The 21,735-nt window shown below is 50.7% G+C and overlaps 1 protein-coding gene across 1 annotated transcript in view; it reads left to right on the top strand.

Moving 5' to 3' along the window:
- The window catches only part of SLC39A11 (solute carrier family 39 member 11), a gene marked incomplete at its 3' end in the record, with an annotated part of 291,548 nt that overhangs the window by 211,665 nt on the left and 58,148 nt on the right, over nucleotides 1–21,735 (top strand). Inside the window, exon 7 of the mRNA XM_079724775.1 lies at nucleotides 15,918–15,987. Within this exon, the coding sequence (XP_079580901.1) occupies nucleotides 15,918–15,987 (70 nt within the window). The remainder of the gene's footprint in view (nucleotides 1–15,917; nucleotides 15,988–21,735) is intronic.

Raw genomic sequence — 21,735 nt, forward strand, 5'->3', positions numbered from 1 at the left:
AACCTTCATTAGATGAGGAAGAAAGACTAAATGAAATGTGAAAGAGAAAGGACTAGCTCTGTGCAGGCCTCCTGACAAGCAGGAGATAGGAACGCAAATGCCCTAACGACAACGACTGGGACATAAAATTGACGACCACATGTCACTCATGCAGATGCCACCTCCGTCAGCAGACCAGCTGGGTGGGTCTAATGAGGACTGACATCCCCTCCTACCTCCAGATGTCTGAGGCCATCATGTCTCATGTCCTCACACTGTAATGAATGTTTCTGAGCTGATTCTGAGTCATCAACGCAGAAATGAAATTCAGTTAAATTAAGGATGCAGGAAGATGAGTTGTTTTTTGAGAACAACTTCTATCAAAATGAAGGAAAATACCCGTGCTTAAGGATGGGGCCTCAGCTCTAGGAAAAATCATGTTAATTAGATTGTTAGAGCTGACTTCACCTCTCTGAAACGCCGCAGGCTTGGCACCTGCAGGATGGAATGGATAACACCTGTGAAATGCCGCTACGGGAACTGCAATCTAGCTCAACCGCAGCTCCCCAGAGATTCTGAGTAACTGTGTTTCACTCCATCGGGGCCTGTGCGCTGATCACAGTGGCAGGCAGTGAGAAGGCAGGAGCAGCCCTGCTGGCAGTGTGGTCCAATGGCTGAGACCAAGGCTGGCTGATCAGGTCATGAGTCCTGCTGTCTCCATAGACCCATGTGAACTTGGCCGAGTTCCATCGCCTTTCTAAGCCCTCGTGGTCCTCTCTGTGAAATGGTGGTCTAATACTACCCCCTCGTAAGGATGAATGAGCAAATGTACTTAAAGCACAGTGCTTGTCCCAGAAACTTCCATGACTGTTTGTATTAATTTCCTAGGGCTGCCATAACCAAGTACCACAAACCGGGTGCCTTACAAACAACCCAAGTTTATTCTCTCACACTTCCGAGTCTTGGAGTCTGAAATCCAGGTGGTGGTAGGGCTCTGCCCGCTCTGAAGCTCTAGGAGTGATCTTTGATTCTTCTAGCTTTCTGGTGGCTGCTGGCAATCCTTGACATTCCTGGACTGGTAGACGCATCGCTCCCACCTCTGCCTCCGTGTTCACATGGCCTTCTCTCTGTGTCTTTGGGTCTCTCTTTTCTCGTCTTAGAAGGACACCAGTCATTGGATTTAGGACTCACCCTAATCCAGTAAGACCTCATCTTAAATAATTACATCTGCAAAGACCCCGTTTCTAAGTAAGATCGTATTCTGAGGCTCAGGATGAACATGAGTTTGGGGGGACCCTGTCCAACCTAGTACCCTATTCCCTGGAGTGATTTACAGTTTCCCGAGAGGAAAACTGTTGTCGTTTTACGTCTTATTTAAATACTGAAACCAGGTGTGATTTGAGGGATTCAACGCACAAAGCAGGTCCACACTTGACCTCAGCTGATCCCCGCAGCCCCCCAGAGATAGGCAGGCCAGACAGCCGCAAATGACAGATGACACGAGTGCAGCTGGGAAAGGTCACGTAGCGATGAACTGTAAACGTCAGCTTCATAGCCCGGGCCCTGGACTCCTGGGCTTGTGGCAGGTGGTGACCAGGTGAGAGGCAGAATCCGTGCTTCACGTGGACAGGTTGTCACCCTAGCAGGTGACTTCACCTCTCTGGACCACCACAAGCTTGGCACCTGTAGGATGGAATGGATGACATCTTTGAAATCAATAACCTGTCTCTAGGTTTTGCTTAATGCCTGCCCTGCGTGATCCCAGGATGGTTTGCATCTGCTAAGTGTCAAGTGCAGTAGGCGTTCATGGGGCGGGGGGGAGAAAGAACGGAGGCACTGGCTGTGGGTCCCTGCAGGATCCCAGCATCCGTCCAGCATGGGCACCAAGTGGACATCCCAGAGTGGGGGAGCTGTGTGACGCCACTCTGCCATCTGGCACTTGCAAATGCATGTCCCAGCCTTGCTGCTTGTAATCCCATCTCGCCCAAGTAGGGGCGTCTTGCCCATCTGCATTTCCCAGTTCTTCCCGAACAAGCCTGATCCAGGGAGACGTAACCTGTGGCAGCTCTGTGGGATCTGCCTGGAAAAGAAGGCTTCATAAATAACTCAGCGCTGCGGGGGAACTGGGGAAGGCCTGGTGGAGGAGTTCTGTGTGAATATCCATGGTCGTTCAGAAATTAAGTGCATAAATATGGAGCCAGCGAGCACCAACCTCTCCTCAGCAGCTGAAGAGCGAGAGTTAAAATCTTCTCCTTCATTTCTGGCCCAGCTCCAGACAAAGGAATTAGCTTGGTCCTTCAAGGCAGACCAGAAAACATGCCTTAAGGTAGAGTCTGTCCTTGAGCTCAGGGCAGGGTGATTCCTGTGTGATGAGGCTTGAGGCTCACCCTTTGAAGTGAGCTGGTACCTTGTAGCCTGGCTTCCTGCGGCTGCTGCCAGGTAATCAGTTGATGTTATAGGTCCAGTGCCACCATGATGGTCTTACAAGATGCAATCCCTTAGGAAAGACTTTGTCTCCTGGAGGCTTCTGTTAGGGTATAGATCTTCCCGCTGGGTCAGCTGTGAGAGCTCTTTTAACCCCATCTAGTTGTGCCCTGGACCTGGTTCCCCAATGACTCCAGTAGACAGGGCTAGGATCAGTCTGGCACGCTCGTCACATGTATAGCTTCCCTGGCCCTTTTGTGTTTCACTGACTCCATAGTGTGTATTTTTGAGGCGGGCCACAGATGATTCAGATGCAGCCCATCCCAGGACCAGCCGGGAGGAGTGTTCCCAGTGGGGCACCCCAGCTGCCTGGAGACTGGGCTGCAAGGGTCTGGAGTCTTTAGCAGTGCTCCAGGCTTAGAAGCACAGAAGCGGTTACAGAGGCAGGGCGAAGGTGCTACTTGGGGTGAGCTCCCCAGCGAAGGGTCTCAGGGATGGAAAGTGGGCCGTGGAAAGTAAGTGGAGCAGAGAAAAGGGCTGGGGTGCTGGGAGAAGTGAGTACTCACAGCATTAGCCAGAGCTTTTTTCCCTTCTCCTGCTGCGTAGCCAGGCTCCATTACTCCCTTGACAATGAGTGCCTGAAAGGTAGACAGGCATGAATCGGAAGATGGTACATCCGGCGTGAAACAGAACAGAGGGGCGAAGTCTCAATGCCTGAGCCTCGTGGAGAGGAAGAGAAGGGAGGAGAGGACAAAGACGTCATTTTCTGAGCTCCAGGTTGTCTTGGGCAAATGAGATGTTCCCCTGACCTTGGCTCAGAAAGAAGAATAAAGCAATCGAGCCTAAGTGGCAGATGCACACGGCTAGATTCAGACAGATGGGGGAATGTTCAAACCAGAGGCCACTGTTTCCTTTTCAAAGAAGCTTTTTAATTTTTTCAATAAAGAATGGGGCACGGGGGCTTCCCTGGGGGTGCGGTGGTTGGGAGTCTGCCTGCCAGTGCAGGGGACATGGGTTCGAGCCCTGGTTGGGGAGGATCCCACATGCCGCAGAGCAGGTGGGCCTGTGCACCACAACTACTGAGCCTGGGCTCTAGAGCCCTTGAGCCACAACTGCTGGGGCCTGTGCGCCTGGAGTCCGTGCTCCACAGCAGAAGAGGCCACCGTAGTGAGAGGCCCGCGCTGCAACGGGGAGTAGCCCCCGCTCGCCACAACTGGAGAGGGTCCGTGCGCAGCAACGAAGACCCAACGCAGCCAAAAATAAATAAAGTAAATAAATTTATTTAAAAAAAAAAAAAGAACGGGGCACAGAGATGGCCTATTTGTCAGCCATTTGATTTGATTGGGTTGCTACCTGGGTGATTAGATTCTTAGGGCCCATTGATGCCCCCAATTAATGCAAGGTTGGGGGTTCCCTCAAGTCACGGTCAGGCTAGGCTGTTTTCCTTTATTTGGTGAAAAGCGGTCATAGTAGAATCTTAGCGGGCTCATGCTATTCCAGGGAGATGTCTCCTTGGCCAATTTAATTACCTGCTGCTCTGTTTTGCTTTTGCAGAACAAAGCGCTGTAACGGAAGACCTGTTATTTGGTTGCTTGGAAACTAGTGCTCTTACTACCTACCTAAAGTCGTCACCAAGCCCTTCTGGGGAGGGAAGGTGAGCCGCCACCAGCTCTCCCAAGTAATCAGTCTCTCAGGAGCCAGGCATAAATCAGTGGAGCAAAAAGAGGGAGATTTTGTGCTGTTGTCCCACAATTGCGGACAACTTGAGTCCCTGCATTTCCATGGACCAAGTCACCGTGCGGTGTGAGGATGCAGAGAACAAGAGAAACCAAGAACGATGCTGTGACGTCTCGCAACCCAAGAGGGACACGTGGCCCAGAGCGGTTAGCTGGAAGCCCAGGCAGCTTGGATTTCAAAGCTGTCCCCACTGGTACTTCTGGCCTGGTTAATATCATCCCTTGCTCTTTGGCTTTTTAATTACACAGCCAGGCTGATAGGAAATACCCGTGCCTCGTGCTGCAGGCTCTGTCTGTGGGCCAAACTGCTCCTACCAGTTCAGAAACGGTAGGGAAGGTCGGTGTTGTGGCCTCCAGCCCCTGCACCCCTCCTTGAAGAAGTGTCTACCTAGTTCATGGTTAAGCCCGAAGATTTTTTTCCAGGTCAACAGGTCAGCGATGGTTAAGTTGTTCAGGTCCTCTTCTAGCGGTTGTGGAGGTCAGCCTCGTGCCAGGTCACAACCTGTGCTTTCGGCCACACTGCGGGGGACACCACACCATGCTATCCCGTGCATGGGTGGTGGAGGAAGACGGTCTCTCCCTGTCTATAGAAGATGCATCTCAAAGCAGCAAACCAGCCGAGGGCTGAAGCGTGCCTCTCCTCCAGTGCATTTCAGGACAGTTTGTGCCAAAGCAAAGTTTCTCCAGCCGGTTCTTCCAGATCCAAGAATATCTGTGTGTTCCTCTCCCTTCCCTTTTCCCCTTCTCTGTTCTTTGGATCGCTCCTTCTATGCATTTCACTCATTTGTTTCATTCATTCGTTCACCCATCACGAGCCACGCCCCATGCTATGGGCAGACCGTCTGCGGTGAGGGTGACAGCACTCCAACCTGAACGTAGGAATTCTGCAGCTCGTCCCACTTGCCTTCTCTTTCTGTCTCTCCCCCCGACCGAGTCCTGCGAAGCGGGGACTGGGTCCCCTTATTCACTTCTTCCCTTCACCAGAACCACAGGCAGCATTTTCTTGGGCAGGGTCCGTCATTCTGCGTGTCGTTTTGAACACTCACTGTCTGGCTACCAGAGCCCTGGAGGTACAGGAGATGCTTAAGGCAGAGCTGTGGTCCCCAACTCCAGGTAGCTTCGAGACCTGGTAGGGGAGGGGGTATCATATGTAAAAAAAAACGGATCGAGAGAAGTAGAGGGCAGAGGTGTATGTCACTGTGCTAAACCTCGGGGGTACTGGTGGGCTGGAAACCTGGAACGTCTTGAACTTGGATGTGTCCGTAAGGGAACAGAGTCCTCAGGTGTAATGGGGAAGGAGCAAGTATGGCCTGAAGGGTGGGAGCCCCAAAGACTGCCCTTAGTGGGGTGGAAGGATAACAGCAATTCAGGTGAGGGTATCGGGGAGTAACCCACTGTTTTTCTGATGACCAGTTTATTGCACTTAAAAAATTAACGCGGTGTGAGACGTTGCATTTTCCTTGACTGTTTGACATTAAAAGAGAAAAATTGTTCTTTCTGTAAATCACACATTTATTTTTTTTCTCATTTTGCATTTCGCTTTAGCCACGGCTGATGGGTGCATTACAGCACCGTCTTGTTTATTAGGAATCTGAGCCGTGTGCTTGATTATCCGTTGTCCTGTCTTCTCACTGGTGGTGCCTGGCGTGAAACCAGAGGCGGCTGCAGGAAGGTTTAAAGATAATCCGTCAGGCCGTGAGGCTCAACTCGGAGGCTGTGTCCTCAGGGCAAGGCTGATTTGCGGGGGGTGAAGGCAGCCTGCCAGGGGGGCCTGCAGGGCCAGAGATGTCATGATTCCGCATTCCTCCTCCAGGTCACCTCCTCTGAAGGGTAGTGCCCACTAGTGGGTCTCAGTACACATCTGTTCTCTCACTCTTCGTCCTTCCCTGAAGTGTAGGGCTGTTTTCGGGATTTTTTTTTTTAACGAGCAGAACATAAAAAGTATTAAACAGTACCTGGCATGCAGAAAATGTTAAATGATGTTGACTATTATTTTTATCATCATTAATTATAAGCAGCTTATACATTTATCACAGTCTCTTGCAGTTTACTCATGTGCTCCCTGAATTCATACCTCTCGTCCCCAACCTGTTATACGTTTGGAGCCACCTAGAGCATCTGCATTCAATGTCTTTTTACTTTGAACTCAACATATCAAAAACCATATTCATCCTTTTCTGCCCAGTCAGTGCCCTTTGCAAACCTCCCCTTTGAGTTAACACCTTTATGCCAGTTTCCTAGACTTCATCTCGGCATCCCTTCAGCCATCCCCTGCAATTTCCCCTCGTGCCTGGGGACTCACCGAGGCTCGCCAGGGCCTGGCAACACTCTGAGGCTGATCCGCCCACTCGAATGCCTGAATATGCCTGACCCTGTGCCTGAATATGGCAATCTCTGCCAGCCAGTCCCCCGCCTCCCTTCCGTCCCCAAACTCCAGCTTTTCTGATATTTCAACATTGTTCTCCAGATCGCTCTTTCTAAACGTTTTGAGCAGAGAAATACGTTTCTAATTTTATGACTCTAAAGGAATATTCTAGATCGTGAACCCCTTAAAGATGGGAACCGCGTCTCACACGTTTTGTATCCTACACAACACCTAATGGCTATGTGACGAATATTTGGAGTGATGGCACCCAAGCGGACCCTCTTGCTGACACTGACTCAGTGCCCAGTCCTTTGGGTCCTGAGCAGGAAGGAGTCATAATGATCAATTAAACCAGAAGTCAGTGTGATGTGCTCTGAACCAGGAGGGACACGTGGGCTGAGCATCTTACAAGCTGTGTGGTTTTGGGCACGTGGCTTGACCACTTTGAACCCCACTTTTCTTTTCTGGAAAATACAAAGAGTATCAATTTTGTAAGGTCTGGACAGGTTTAAGTCAGATGATGAACCCCGAACGCCTAGGACAGAGTTTGGCTGAATTGTTGAGTCTTTGTGCTGCAGATGGCAAAGCGAGAACTCAGAGTGGTTTAGGAGAAAAGCGGGGTGTTGAAAGGATGTGGGTGCATCTCAAACACACGAAGGAAGGATGGAGGTGCAGGCGGGCTTCGGGCTTCAGGGATGGGTGAAACATAGATACGAACACCTCTGGGCCAGTTTTCTTGTTGTCAGCATGCCCGCGACACTGTCTCCTCCTGTAGGTCAGCTTTGTCTACAGGACGGGGAGAGCCAGGACAATGACAGCTTCTGAGCTTTCCATCCTGTGCATGAGGAGCCATAGCTGTGCGGACAGGTCCACACATCCTGATCCGGACCACGTGGGGCCCACCCTGAGGAGCCCGCGGGCCCCCACCTGGCACCTGGCAGTCCCAGAACTGGGGTGTGCAGGGCTGAGCATTAATTTCCTCCTGAGTTAACTTCCCTGTAAGAAAACAAGTACCCCTCCCCTCCCCCACTGCCCCCATTAGCTACATCATTGTGCTGCACCATCTGCCTTCGATGTACCGAAACATAGCAGTGATCTGAGACGTGAAAATCTTTCCCTTGCCTGGTTTCTGGAGATACTTTGGTGGGAGTCAACTATGGGGCATGCAAATGGGGATTATTCGTCATCCTAAAAGAACTACCAAAGTCTTAATTTTGTGGAAAAGTCCTCCAAAGGGATTTAACAAATCCTTTCCTCCCAATTTCTTGAGGCTCTCTAGTCCAGAGGAATTACAAAACCATGGCTAAGTACCCCTCCGCACCTCCAAACGTGTCCCCCATCCAGGCGTGTCCAGGAGTTAGTTACACCCCGGACGCCGCTTGCAGGGCAGAGTGCAGCCAGGTGCACCGACAGCGGTGTAGGTGTGACTCCAAGGCAGCCGGCCCCGGGCTACCCTTCCCTGCAGCAAAGCCGCTCCCCCTGACCCGGGACGGACCCAGGCTGCAGTGCCTCTTCAGGGGACGAGGAGCAGGGGTCAGTGGCCGTCCACTTCCCGAGGGCTGATAAACCCTCTGGGTAGGATCATTCGCAGTTTGATTCTGTTGGTTTCCGAGGGGCGCAGAGTGGATGATACCGGCATCCTGCTGGGGGACAGCCAACTCCCCGGTTCACCTGCCTTTGCCTTGCCCAGGCATCCCGGTCCTCTGTGGGGAGTAGCATCCTTTTCACGAAGCGGGTGGCAAGCTGGGTTATCTGCGGTGCTTGTGCACGTGCTCGCCCTCAGCTTCAGACATTGCAGCAAGGAGGGGTATCTGGCTTAATTCCCACTACAGCTTCCTTCCAGTGACACTCTGGAGTGGGCATGAAGCCATGGGAGTAGCTTTTGGCTGGAGTGACTGGAGGAGCGTGGTTTTCTGGGTCCATCGTTGTGTAAGTGGAGCCTAACTGCAGACAGTAGAATACGCACGAAACCAAAAAACACCCCAAACCCACACACGTGCAAACATCAGTTAGGAAGTTATTTTAATTAGAGTGGGACTCATGTTAGAGTATCTTTAACTATGGACGTCTCTTAATGTACTCCAAGACATGACTTTATTGATATTGCTAAGAATTGCAGTTCAATTCAACTCTTCTGGAACACCGCTATTTTTCACCTTTCCCAACACTTAACTTCATCTGCTATGAATAGCAGTGTTCGTAATCCATGGTAGAAAAGTGTGTCGAGCTACTTTTTCCAAAAAAATAACTCTAAGTTGATAACTTCCATTCTCTAGAGGGCCTTTTCGAAACCCTATAGGAATTCTGTGGCAATACCTGGCTGGGCTATACTAACATTTTGTTTAATTAATGTGTAATATGATCAGAGTTCCCACCTTCCTGGGTTTCCTTCCCGCTAGAAATCTGCGGCCAAAGACAGGCCAGGCAGGGGGATTAGCATATTGGGGTCCAGTCTCCCCAGAAGGCTCAGCCAAGCTATGGGATCAGAGTGGGAATGAAGGCAGCAGGACTGCCCCATGGGTGTGTGTAAGCCAGACACGTTGACCCTTGATGGCCGGGGGACCCCTACTGTCATGTGATGTGACACTGCCCCCTCACCTGGCCTGGTACCCATCTCCCAGCTTAGTGACAGTGCCCAGATGGGCAGGAGCAGAGGAGGAATCTACGCTGAGCTCGCCCGGCACCCTTGGAGGCTACTGAGGCCACCCCCATGGCCGCCATGGTCCCGTCCAGCAGCAGATACGCTAAGATGGTTCTTTCTCTATTTTCAGTGAGTGACCTGGGAATGAATAAGTGGATGTTCAGACTTTCTCCTAGAACTGGGCCCACACGTAACGTTAAAGGGCTAGAAGGGACATTATGAAGCTACCCCCTCCATTCTTCTCACCTCACCCTTCTCTCCCCATCACAGCCATCCCTGACTGGGGAGTAGCCACCACCTTCAGAGACCAATTCTCCACCCAGGGGAGGGATATTCTCAACCTCCCTTCCACGAGCTAGTCATATGTTTCAAAACCCTCTTCCCTCCCCTTTTCCCTTGTCTAAATCCCTCTGGCTACAATGTGACTTGTTTTTCTCTTGTTCTGTCCTCAGTGGAGAAGGGAACAAGTAAGCCATCCTGTTTCGCATCATTTCTCCACTTTTTTTTTTTTTTTTTTGGCCGCACGGCCTGTGGGATCTTAGTTCCCAGACTAGGGATTGAACCCGAACCATGGCAGCGAAAGCTCCGAGTCCTAATCATTGGACTGCCAGATAATTCCCCATCTCTCCAGCTTTGAGGTTTGTTGTTGTCATTGTTGGTGGCCGTGTTGACTATTTATTAAGCCTCCACGAGATGTTAGCTGCTGTCTTAAATTTAATATTAAAAAAAATATTTCCAGAACTCATTAGGTTGGATCACAGGAAACTGCTGTTTTATAGTTCCCCTCCCCCCCAAAAAAAGCAACAGTTAAATAGGGGAAAAAGTCATAACATCGCTGCTCATTTCCTGCGTTGCTGTTGTTACCCAGAACGAGAAATGAGACACCACAGGCTTCAACCCTGGTCAGACCACTGAGTTCCATTGCAGAAGCCCCACTCTTGCTGAGATCATCTGACAGCTGGACCCACACGCAGAGGAGCACAGCCAGGCAGGAGGAAGCAGGATGTCCCCACAGCAGCTCAGATTGCCCTGTTTCCACCCCAGCAGGGATTTCAGCTGAACCAATATAACCCTCTTTCTCTCTACCCCACACAGGCGTTCCTTCCCATCCGCCCATGGAACCCAATGCCCACGAATGTCAGGCAAGGCCGCAATCACATAGGTGTCACTGTTTTTGGAGGCTGGAGAGGTCTCTTAAGAAGACCTGTGAGCTCCACTCCATGTGCTTCAAACTAAGGGCTTCTAAGCCCTCAATGGAAAAAAAGAAAATACTATTTGCTATAGTCTGAATGTTTTGCATCTGGCCCCCCAAATTCGTATGTTGAAATTCTAACCCCCAAAGTGATGGTATGAGGAGGTTGTGCCTTTGGGAAGCGTTTAGGTCATGAGGGTGGAGCCCTCAGGAAGGGGATTAGTGCCCTTAAAAAAGAGGCCCGAGAAAGCTCCCTTGCCCCTTCCAGCATGTGAGGACACAGTGAGAAAGCACCACCTGAGAACCAAGAAGTAGTGTCTCACTAGACACCCCGTCTGTCAGCATCTTGATCTTGGACTTCTAGCCTCCAGAACCGTGAGAAATAAATTTCTGTTGTTTCTAAGCCACCCAGAAGCCAGTTTACAGTATTTTGTTATAGCAGCCTGGATGGACTAAGACACTAGTTTTTAACCATTCACTTTCCGACCACCTACGTAAACTCCAAGAGCGTTCTAGAATAATTGAAAAGTTTTGTGAAAAGTACCCCTTGATGGGAGGGGATGGTTGGGGGGAGGAGGTGTTACTGGCGTCTAGTGGGTAGAGGCCAGGGATGCTGTTCAACATCTTGGGCTGTACAGGCCAACCTCTCACAACAAAATGTCAGTGGTGAGAATCCCTGCTGTGTGCACACCATCCTGTAAGCAAAGCACTATCATCCTTTTTTTCTTTTCACAAGAACCTTAAATAATATACCAGGATTTGAGCCCAGGTCCGTCTCAGCAAAAAGCCCATGCGCCCCCATCCCCACCGTGCTGGAGGATGAGGAGAGAGAGACGGAGATTCAGGAGGGATGGGGGATGGAGAGAGGCAGCCACACCCACCTTCCAAGCCCCGAGAAGACCGGAGCAGGGCTGTGGGGTTGGAGGAATCAGCTTTAGAGCTTATTCTCGAGTTTGCCCTTAGGACTCTGCCTCACCCTGCATCCCGGGGGCTTATAACCCCAGGTTTGGAAGTTTGTTTTCCTTCAGTCTGCATCTGAGTTAATGGCCGTAACTGTGAAAAAAGGTCTGGCTTCCTAACAGTATTCCAGCCACTTTGGATTCTTGTTTTAATTACCTCCCTAATTTGCACTTTTGGTGGAAGACCTGGGGGTGTGAACGCCAGTCGCATTTTTTTCCTCTGCTGTCTTTCACCCCGCGGGTTCCTTCTACCATCTGTTGATCTTCAGTGTCTGCCTTCATTCCCTTACTTATGTTCTTGCGGCGTGGGTCGTTTCTCTTGGTTTCGCATTAGTTTCGCTCTCAGGTAATCCCCTCCACCTTCAGAGACGGTAACAGTTACATTCCCTTTCTCTATTACGTCTTCTTCCTCTCCTTTACTCTAAATCCAGGGGGAGACGGAGTTGGCCACCTCCTAAGGCAACATGTGGTGTGCGTTTGGCGGGGGTGGGGGTGGGGGTGGGAGGGGCGTGGTACCCGCTGTGGGCGTGGCCAAGGTACAGGGCTGGGCAGAGGCAGGTTGTGTTCACTTTGCCCGCAACCTCTTTAGGATACAGATATTCAGATGCCAGCCCTTGCCGTCCACACCTGGGAGAAAGCCACAGCCCATGTCAGCCACCTGGGGTGGTGGGGGGCCGGGGGTGGGGACTGAGGGTCAAGCCTGGTTCTGCCCCTTGATGCTGTGTCACTGTGGGCGAGCCCTTTCTCTCCTGCATTAGTTGGGTAACCTAATGAGCCGCTGTGAGCATTAGTAAGCCAAGTGCTGCTGGCTGCTTGCTAAATAACTAGAAAGGGTTAGTTTGCCAGTTAATGTTAAGTCCTGTCCTCAGGACCGCACTATCATGAACATTAAAATGACTAATTAGAGCAAAATCTTTAACAAAAGAGCCACCAGCTGTTGTTTATGGTTTAGAAACGCAAGTTTTTTTCAAAGGGAGGGATTTGCCCCTCTGATGTCAGGAAACCCCTGGTCAGTCTCTGCCTAGCTTTTGACACCTGGTGAAGAGCCTCGCCCTGCAGACCCACACTTACCGATGGCAGTGGGTTGTGGTCTGGGCCGTGTTGGTACAAAACAAGGTGAAGAACAGCAGGCTTGTAAACACTGGGCTCCCCTGAAGGTAGGAGATGGGCCAGATGGAAGCGCCTCAGGTCTCCTCTGACTTTATCTTCTCGGGACCATGGACAACTCCTGAGATGCAAGGGCTGCACAAAAGGAGGCTGCCTCCTTCCCAGTGGCAAGGATGCCTGAAACTCTTAGATATATTCATCCTAGCCCGTCCTGAAATTCAGCTCTCGGCAATATCCGGCACCTCACCTAGCACACTCATTCTTTTTGAAGCTTGTCAGATGCATCAGGCAAACCTGAAACTGTTGAACTTGAATCCACTCCCCTGGAGTGGTGGCTTCTGCAGTGCCCACCCTCAGAGGAAGTTTCTGAAAGAGAAAAGGACAAAGCAGCTATAAAGAATGAGGAGCCTGGACCGCAGAATCAGAGCCCAGCTGGGCACTCAGACCAGCTCATTGTCACCTTTCCTCTCTGATCCGTAGAGTGGAGGTGACGGCTCCCACCTTTAGTTCATGAGCTTCTACCTTGGGGCATGGCCTAGAAAGGGCCGCCAGCCCCTCATTTCTCCAGAGTAAGACCACAGAGAGACTAAGGTCTTGAACACAAGGCCTACTTTGGAACCTAGAGTTATCCTAGAGGATAGGTTTGGTGAATGAAGACTCAGCCTTCCTTAAGAATTGATATCAGGCACCTTAAAAATAAGTAAAATTTTAAAACCTTGATCTTGAAAAGTCTGGCTGCTCTGGCAGTGCTCACTCGGCTGCTGCTTTAGCCAAGAGCTTGTAGCGGGGGCTTCTCTGCAGCCTGCTGTGGTGTGTGTCATGCACGCAGGGACCCCGGGCCCAGGAGCCTCCATCCTGCTGTCTGGTTTTGGCAAGACTCCCAAACCCTTGGCTTCTGGATCTGGCAGTGGCCCAGGAGTCGTGCCAGGTGGTCTCTGGGGGTTTCCTCCACCTCTGAAGTCCTAGGACTCTGTACCCCATGGTTGGTTGTTAGGAGAAATGTGGGGAGATGTTTGCTGAGGCATCAGAATCCCAGATGCTCAACCAACAGCCTCCAGGGGCCACAGCTGCCCCACAAGGTCCCCATGGGACCAAAGCACAGAGCGTAAGGGTAAGGTGAGGCAAAATGGAACACTTCACGCTTTAGCCAGGTCTTTGCGCTCCAGACCTCATGGTGGTCTCCTGGCCAACCAAACTGGATCACAGGTGAGCTCTTTGACCTCACCATGGGACAAGCCACCCAGAGCCATTATTATAATCCCAGTGTCCTGGGCCCGCTCCAGCTAAACAGGACACACGGACAAAAAGGGGCACTTTAGAGGGCAGTGAATCCCAAAAGAAGACACGCCCTTCTCACTCGGTAGATTTTGACCTCTTCCCTCTTCACAACAAAAGTTCCTCCTGGCCCCAAGCCCTTGGTCTTGATTCTGACCAATACTGGTTATTCTCTTTCCTGTTTGGATTGGGGTTGCACTGCCCCATAGATGTCAGAGAGGAGTCCTAACATTGTGCTTCTATGCCATTGATCCCAGGCCACTGGGGCAGTTCCTTCCTTTCCTCCCTCCCTTCCTTCTTTCTTTTTCATAGCCCTTCTTACCCCTCTGTCAGATATATGCAGACCAGCACGGCTCTTCCACATTTGATCAGGGCGTTGGTGAACTTGGCAAGCTCACTCCTACTGGACAGGACTTGGAAGATCATCTGTCCATCCCCAAGCTTCAAGCTACACTATGGTCACACCACCTTAGAGCAGACTGTAAGAGTCCCTGCCATTTGAGGATGGATCGTCAATGTCTGTGATGACGTCATTGGGCCACCATATCAACCTTGGACTTCTCGTTGCACGAGCTAATAAAACCCTATGTGTTTAGGTCCGGGGTCATCAAACTCTTTCTTTAAAGGGCCACATAGTAAATATTTTAGATTTTCAGACCATTTGGTCTCTCATTACTCTCTGCTGACATAGCACAAAACAGTCACAGACAATTCATCAACAAACAAGCATGGCTGTGTGCCAATAAAACTTTATTTATGGGCAGTAAATTTTGAAATTCATATAATTTTCATGTGTCATGAAATATTCTTTCCTTGATTTTTTTTGACTATTTAAAAATGTAAAAATCATTCTTACAACTTCCCTGGGGGTGCAGTGGTTAAGAATCTGCTTGCCAATGCAGGGGACACGGGTTCCATCCCTGGCCCTGGAAGATCCCACATGCCACAGAGCAGCTAAGCCTGTGCACCACAACTGCTGAGCCCGCACGCCTAGACCCTGTGCTCTGCAATAAGAGAAGCCACCACAGTGAGAAGCCCGCGCACCGCAACGAAGAGTAGCCCCCGCTTGCCGCAGCTAGAGAAAGCCCGTGCACAGCAATGAAGACCCAGTGCAGCCAAAAATAAATAAATAAAATAAATAAATGAAAAAAATCATTTTTAGCTTGCAGGCCATACAGAAACAGGCAGTGGGCTGGATGTGGCCCCTGGGCTATAGTCTGCTGACCCTTGGTTGAAGCTACTGTTCTGTGGATTTTCTGTTACTGGCAGCCTCGTGCAATCTTATGTGATGTAGTGATGGGGATGAACCTTTTTTTTTTTGGCAAGCATTTTGTAATTAATAAAAAGGATTAAAACAGTCAAATTCAAATTAACTCTAGGACTCAAAAACTTCTAGTTTCTAGTTGCAAAATCAACACATAATGGAAAAATCCAATGACATTTAAAAATGTAAGATCCGTTTTTAAAAATAAATTTATTTATTTATTTTTGTCTGCATTGGGTCTTCATTGCGGCACGCGGGGGCTACTCTTCATTGCGGTGCGTGGGCTTCTCATCGTGGTGGCTTCTCTTGTTGCGGAGCACGGGCTCTAGGCACGCGGGCTTCAGTAGTTGTGGCACGTGGGCTCAGTAGTTGTGGCTTGCGGGCTCTAGAGCGCGGGCTCAGTAGTCGTGGTGCACGGGCTTCATCGCTACGCGGCATGTGGGATCTTCCCGGACCAGGGCTTGAACCTGTGTCCCCTGCATTGGCAGGCGGATTCTTAACCACTGGGCCACCAGGGAAGCCCCAAAAATGTAAGATCCGTTTTTTTATAGAGTTCTTTTACTTGCATTTGCAAATACAGCGGTGCACCCATTTCAGAGATTAGCCTTAGCAAGATCTGCTTTTAACCTGTATTGCGTCACATCAAAATACTGTTGTTCTGATTTCTTATGGAAGAAGTGAAGAAACTGCTTGCTCTTAACAGCTGATTAAGTATAAGCCTTTTGAGTAACTATAAAGTACGCAAAAAAGACCAGGGGATTTGCCAATGTGATGAAGTGTGTAACTGGTTCCATGGTGTCCCAGGAGTTCCCCCACCAAGCGAGTCGGGCCATCACCCAGCCCCGAACGGACAGCAGTGCTAATCCAGCCCACAGGAGTCTTCTGGCTTTGGCTTCTGAGCAAGCTTCGATTCTACATGCATGTATTATAGAAAAATGATTCCTAACCCATCGTACTTTTTTATGTCTGTTTCAGAGGGTCTTGCTGTTGGAGTTGGATTTGGGGCTGTAGAAAAGACGGCATCTGCTACCTTTGAGAGCGCAAGGTAAGCTGACATCTAGTGCCTTAGAGCGTGGCACTGCACCCCGTGGTGCCCGGAAGTGCCTGTTGCCTCGGGTGAGCTGTCTGCACATAACTGTGCAGCAGCCCCAGCCCCCCAGGTCTGACTGGCGGAGGCGAGGAGGAGGTCAGGGAAGCTCATACCTGAGAGGGGTACTCTGTCAAGAGGCAGGTTTACACCACGTTTTTCCAATGAGCTGTCTGATGGGTAACCGTTTTGAAAACCAACCATGAATATAATCTCATGCTGTTCTCCAAACGCTTTAAATGTATAAGTACATGATAAAGACAGTGTCCTGGGGGGACTGGTTCCAGGACCCGCCGGCGGATACCAAAATCCTCGAATGCTTGAGTACAACAGTCGGCCCTCTGTATCCACGGATCCTGCATCGGCAGGTTCCGCATCCGCGCACTCAGCCATGGGGGGATGGCAGGACCCGGAGGGCCAGCTGTACCTCGAAGGCAGCAGCCGACACTCCTCACCGCTCTCTCCTTTAGAAGCCCTCGCTTTCTCTTTCTGGCCACTGGCCTCTCCTGGTTTCCTCCCCCTTCCGTCTGCTCCTTCACAGGCTCTTCTGCAGGTTCGTGTCCTACGGCCCGTCCTGAAATGTTGATGTCCTCCAGCGCTCCATCTCTAGGGCACCCTTTCTTCTCACTTAGCGCACTCTCTCTGGGGACTCTGCCCCATGCCCGTGGCTTTATTTTCCGTCCGTTTGCTGGTGATGCCCAAGTTGATCTTCTGCCTAGATTTTTCTCCCGAACTTATTCTTACGGGTCTGGCCCCCATCCATAGGTCTCCGCTTGGGTGTTCCGCAGGATCCCCGCACCCGTGTCCCCATCTGCTGTCATGCAAAACCCCATCATCACCTGGTACCCGGTCGACCAAGCCAAACTCACTGTCGTCCTCGGCTTCCTATTTCCCCTCGTCTTCCCTAGACAATCAGCAGGCCTTGTAGATTCTTCCTTTCCTCTCCCTCTGTTGAATTACAGGGCCTAGATAAGGCTACAGCCTTGGGACCATAAAGAGGCATCACAGAGATAAGCTACCTGGTCCCCCTGTGCCCACAAAACCACGAATACTACAGCCTCCAGGCTGAAGGAGGGCGGGTGGAGCCTTCTGTTCAAGGGCGGCAAACTCAGATGCCTGTAGAGAACTAAGAGGTAACAAGTAAGTGCAGACAGGCAGGTGGAGACAGTTGGGAGTGGCGAGAACAGAGGTGAACTTCGAACAGACACAGCACACACTGTCTAGAAGGTGCTCGAAGTCACAGTTATTTTGAAAACATAATTTGGGTCAAAGAGATGGTCCAGGGGCCACTGGTTTCTGTATCGAAACCACACATTTCTCACTCCACTGCCCTCTGACTGGTATAATCTCAGACTCTACTTTTTACCCGCCTAAGGCAATGGCACCGCCTCCTTTAATGATCTGCCCTGTGTCTATGGATCATGGTTGCCAGGATCTAATTCCTCACGGAATCCCTTTCTCCCCTCGTCCCTCGTTCCCAGCCTTGCGTGGGGCCTCTTTACACCCCGTCACCTCCTTTTCTCAATTCCCTCAGCTGCTCTGGGGCCACGGTGTGTCGCTGTAGTCACTGAATTCTAATGCTTCGTGTTGAGGGACGTGTCTGCTCCACGAAGCCCCGAACACGTGTGCGGGCTGGCGCAGTTCTAGGTTGGGATCTTCTCTGTTCTCAATTCTTCTTCCTGCCTGTCGGACTCCCAGGTCACTCCCTCGCCCTGACTCCAGGGTCATCCGTAACAAGATGCCTGTGGCGAAAATCACAGGAGCCATGGATGGGGAGAAGCCTTTAGAATGTAAGAAATGTCACCAGAATCCAGGGCTGATTGTGATTCGTCATGCCCTGCGGGGCTGACCCCTTAAGCATCCAAGGGCCGGGTCCTCCCAGAACTCGGGGAGCTGCACGTGCTCCAGAAATGTCTGTGCCGGCAAGTGACAGCCCAGCCCCACGCCCTGCGCTCACGGGCCAGGCTTCCTGCCTGGTGGCACCGTGTCTCCTGCAACCTCAAGATGTCAACTCCGATGTCCCTCTATTCTATCACCTGCACTTTCTGGTAATCTTGATGTTTCTGAAGAGAGCAGAGCGGAAGCCTTTCCAACCCAACTCCCCCCTTCCCTAGACCAGACAGGTCCTCTCTGAGTTACATAAACCCTCAACGGGACTCTCCAGCTGGGATCGGGCTGGGGCGCTGGACTGGGTATTTTCAGCCTCATAAAACCCGCTGTTAAACAAGCATCCTTGGGGGTTTTTATGCCCCTACACTCCACCCCCCCCCCCCCCGGCACAGCTGGTGGGCAGAGCCGTTAGAGCTCTGCCCCCATCACCACTGTGTGCAGGGTATCAGAAGTAGGGCTGGAGGGAGAGCATGTCCATGCAGGCCACAGAGAGGGAAAGAGGGTGACCTCACGCAGACCCTCTCCTTCAGCCTGTCTTCCCCACTTACAAATCCATATATAGTTTGTGATATGGGTTCGTCCTTTCAAATTCCTCTGATCTCGCTCTTCAGTGGTAAAACTCAGAACAGCCCCCAGGCAAGGCTTGTAAGCCTTCTCCGCCCTTAGCTCATGTTGCAGACTAGGGTTTCGTGGGAGGGAAAGGAGGGAGGGAGGGAGAAAAAAAAAGGAGAAAACAGGCTAATACTGAGGGGAAGGGTGCAGAAACAGTCCATCAGACGATTAAATACATCTTTTGAAAGAGCGAGGTTTTTCTTTTTAGAATTCCAATTCTATGTAATTAACAAGCGACACACCTAAAGCACAACATGCAAAGGTGGCAGATAGAGGAATGAAAAAAGACACATGGTGAATGCTGATCAAAAGAAAGCAGGTATTACAATTTCAGTATCAGACCAAGCTGACTCTAAGGCAGACAGCCACAGAAAGAATAAAGGTCAGTACTTAATGAAAAGAGAAACAATGTACCGGGATGACAGAATGATCCCGCATCTGTACGCTTCTAGCAACATCAGCCTCAAAATGCTCAAGAAAAATTGTCGGAATTGCAGGGCACAACAGACAAAACTGCAGTCATGGTGGGGAGTACCATTCCCCTATCTGACACTGATAAAATAAAGCGTTAGCAAATGTACATAATGGACATGTGTAGACCCCCAACCCAGCAATTAGAAAAACTTAAACATTCTTTCCAAGCACATGTGGGTATGTTTCCCAAAACTGATTACAGTACTGTGCCACAGAGAAAGTCAGAACACCCCCAGATCAATACCATTCAGATCACACCCTGACCTCAGTGCAATGTAATTGAAAATCAATAACAAAAGAGATAGCTAAAATAATTGGTTAGTGGGCGGTGAAACCCTCAGGTGCCATAAGATGAGCACAGGGAGGAATGCAAACCAAATTACCTAAGAAACCAGTGGACAAAGGGCAAGGTCTTCCCCCATCTCAGGGGCACTTCATAGAACGGGTGGCCTTAAAACAGGAGCGTGGCGGCTGTCCGCCTGGAGAAGCGGAGGTGATAAGGGCAGTTAGTATTGCGAGCTGGCGGGTGGGTGATGTCACCGAGATGGGATTCGTGTGGCGCTTTGTGGAAGTAAGACTGAAGACCAAAGAAAAAGTGCGTTCTTCAGCAAGAGGCTGACAGCCTTGGTGGGTTCCAGTGCCCAGCAATGTTAAAGCCCAAGAGGAGATTTAAACCTTAATCTGGCTCAACGGAATACTTCTGGGGGGAAGAGGTAGACAGATCCGTGTGAAGGACCCAGCAATTGAACAGATGCTGTTGACACCACTGCTATGTGTTATAGCAGCTGCGAAGAAGATAAGGGATGAGTTGATGATGGTGGGAATGAAGAGAGATTGATGGGAAGAAAGCGTTTTAAATGCAGAACAAACAGGCAGCATTTGTCAACCGATTCTGTTGTCGTGTGGGAGGGAGAATTCAAGTTCGGGAGACATAAGTAATCACATAGGCAGCTGAAAGGGGCTGAGAGGGAAGGAGGGATGGGTGTCTGCATGGATTCGGGAAAAGAAAAGAGTTGGCTGGCAAATGCCTGGGACGTGTGGACCAAGCTAGCTGAACCAGAGAGAGTTCTCTGTTCATTTAGCAGAGGGGTCGGCAAATGATGGCGTGTGGGACAAATTTGGCCCACACACGCTTCTGTGAATGAAATTTTATTGGAACACAGCCATGCCCAAGTTCCCCATCAAAGGCTCTGACACCAGGAAAGAGGACAGGTAGGTCCCCAGCATATAATTTGTGTACGGCTGCTGCCATCTAGTGTTCTGATGCTGTTACTTCATCACCTATGTGGAGTGCCCCCGCCCCCGGCCCTCTTCCACCTGGTCCATCTTCCTCCTGCACTAGATAGCCTACATCGTGGGGGGATCCCTTTAGAATTCAACATCCCCTGAAGTCTCAGCCAGCAAAGGGCAGCCTGTAGTTCAAGGGAAACCCAGCCTTCTTCTTTCTGATCTGGTCCCACAGCAATTTCTTTGGGTTTCACCGCAAAGAAATTCTTCAGACCTCCTGTCCTTGGGGAGTTGGCTGCTTCAGCGGTTTTTCCTTTCTGAAGTGTCATTACATCCAGAGCACGCGTGCTCCGGAGAGGAAGCATGCCCTCAGTTCTCACTTAACTCGGTCGCAGGCATAATTCAAACCAGCAGGGAGAGCGAGGTGATTTATGCTTCAACATTTCGCTTCCCACGTTGCTTCCTCCTTAAGCTTTGACTTAAGCACAAGTCGAGAGGCGTTTGTAATCCAAGAGCACACCCTGACCGACAGGTACCGCAGGCATCCCGGAGCAGGCTCGGGCAGAGGACGCTGGCCGCACGCCTCACGGTGCACCATGAGGAAGCCACAGAGCACAGGCTGGATTTTTTTTTTTTTTCTGCTGAGCCCCCCCGACCAGCCACTGCTAACCAACACCCAGACACTTAGTAAAGGATGCCTGGTAGCTTAGCCTGCATTCGGAACTCACATAGCTCTTTGAGTTACACATGCAGGCATCAAAATAAATTTTAAGGGGTGTGTTTACCTCTCGGATCAAAGAGTACAGCAAAAGTCAGGTATATCTTTCTGCCTGGCTTCTAAACCAGTTATGCCTGCTGAAATAGCAACGCTTGTTTAAGACAGCAGCTGCGAATCAGCCAAGCAGCCATCTGTTTCGAAACAAGGACAAGCAGTCGATGGGTACGTCTCTGGGTGTAGATCCATATGTGTGCATCCACCTGTGCAAGTTGTCCCCCGACTTCCGCTCAAGTTTATTCAGGGAAACACGTTGCAGGGGGAGGGAGGGGATTTAGGGAAATAAAAGATGCGCTTTCTCATTAGAGTTCGCCCAAGCGTCTCTTAAGGAGCAGGCTGCTCTCCCAGTGTCCCCAGGTCTCCCTGTGGCGGGACCAAGTTCCCAGACGAGACCGTCTCTTCCTCAAGGCTGCCCATCTTGACCCCCTCCTGCCCACTGAACTGGGTCTCACCATTCGGCAGGGAGGCGGGAGCCAAAGCCCAGCCTAGGCTCCCTGGAGAGTGGTCTCTGGCCTGAGACGTGGAACCCCGGCGTGAGGACACACTCTGACTCAGCCAGCCACACCCATGCTGTCCTCCCCACCACCCCTCCCTTCCATCACGTCAGCAGAATTGGAAGTAAATTCTTGCACTGTTGCTTATTTGCAATAGCAGGTGGCACTTTAGCAGATCCATTTTAGTGTATGCAAACAAGCCCTTCTCTTGTACCCATCAAACCACCTTGCCTG

Source organism: Hyperoodon ampullatus (genome assembly GCF_949752795.1).
Source record: "Hyperoodon ampullatus genome assembly, chromosome: 19".
Classification (NCBI taxonomy): Eukaryota; Metazoa; Chordata; class Mammalia; order Artiodactyla; family Ziphiidae; genus Hyperoodon; species Hyperoodon ampullatus.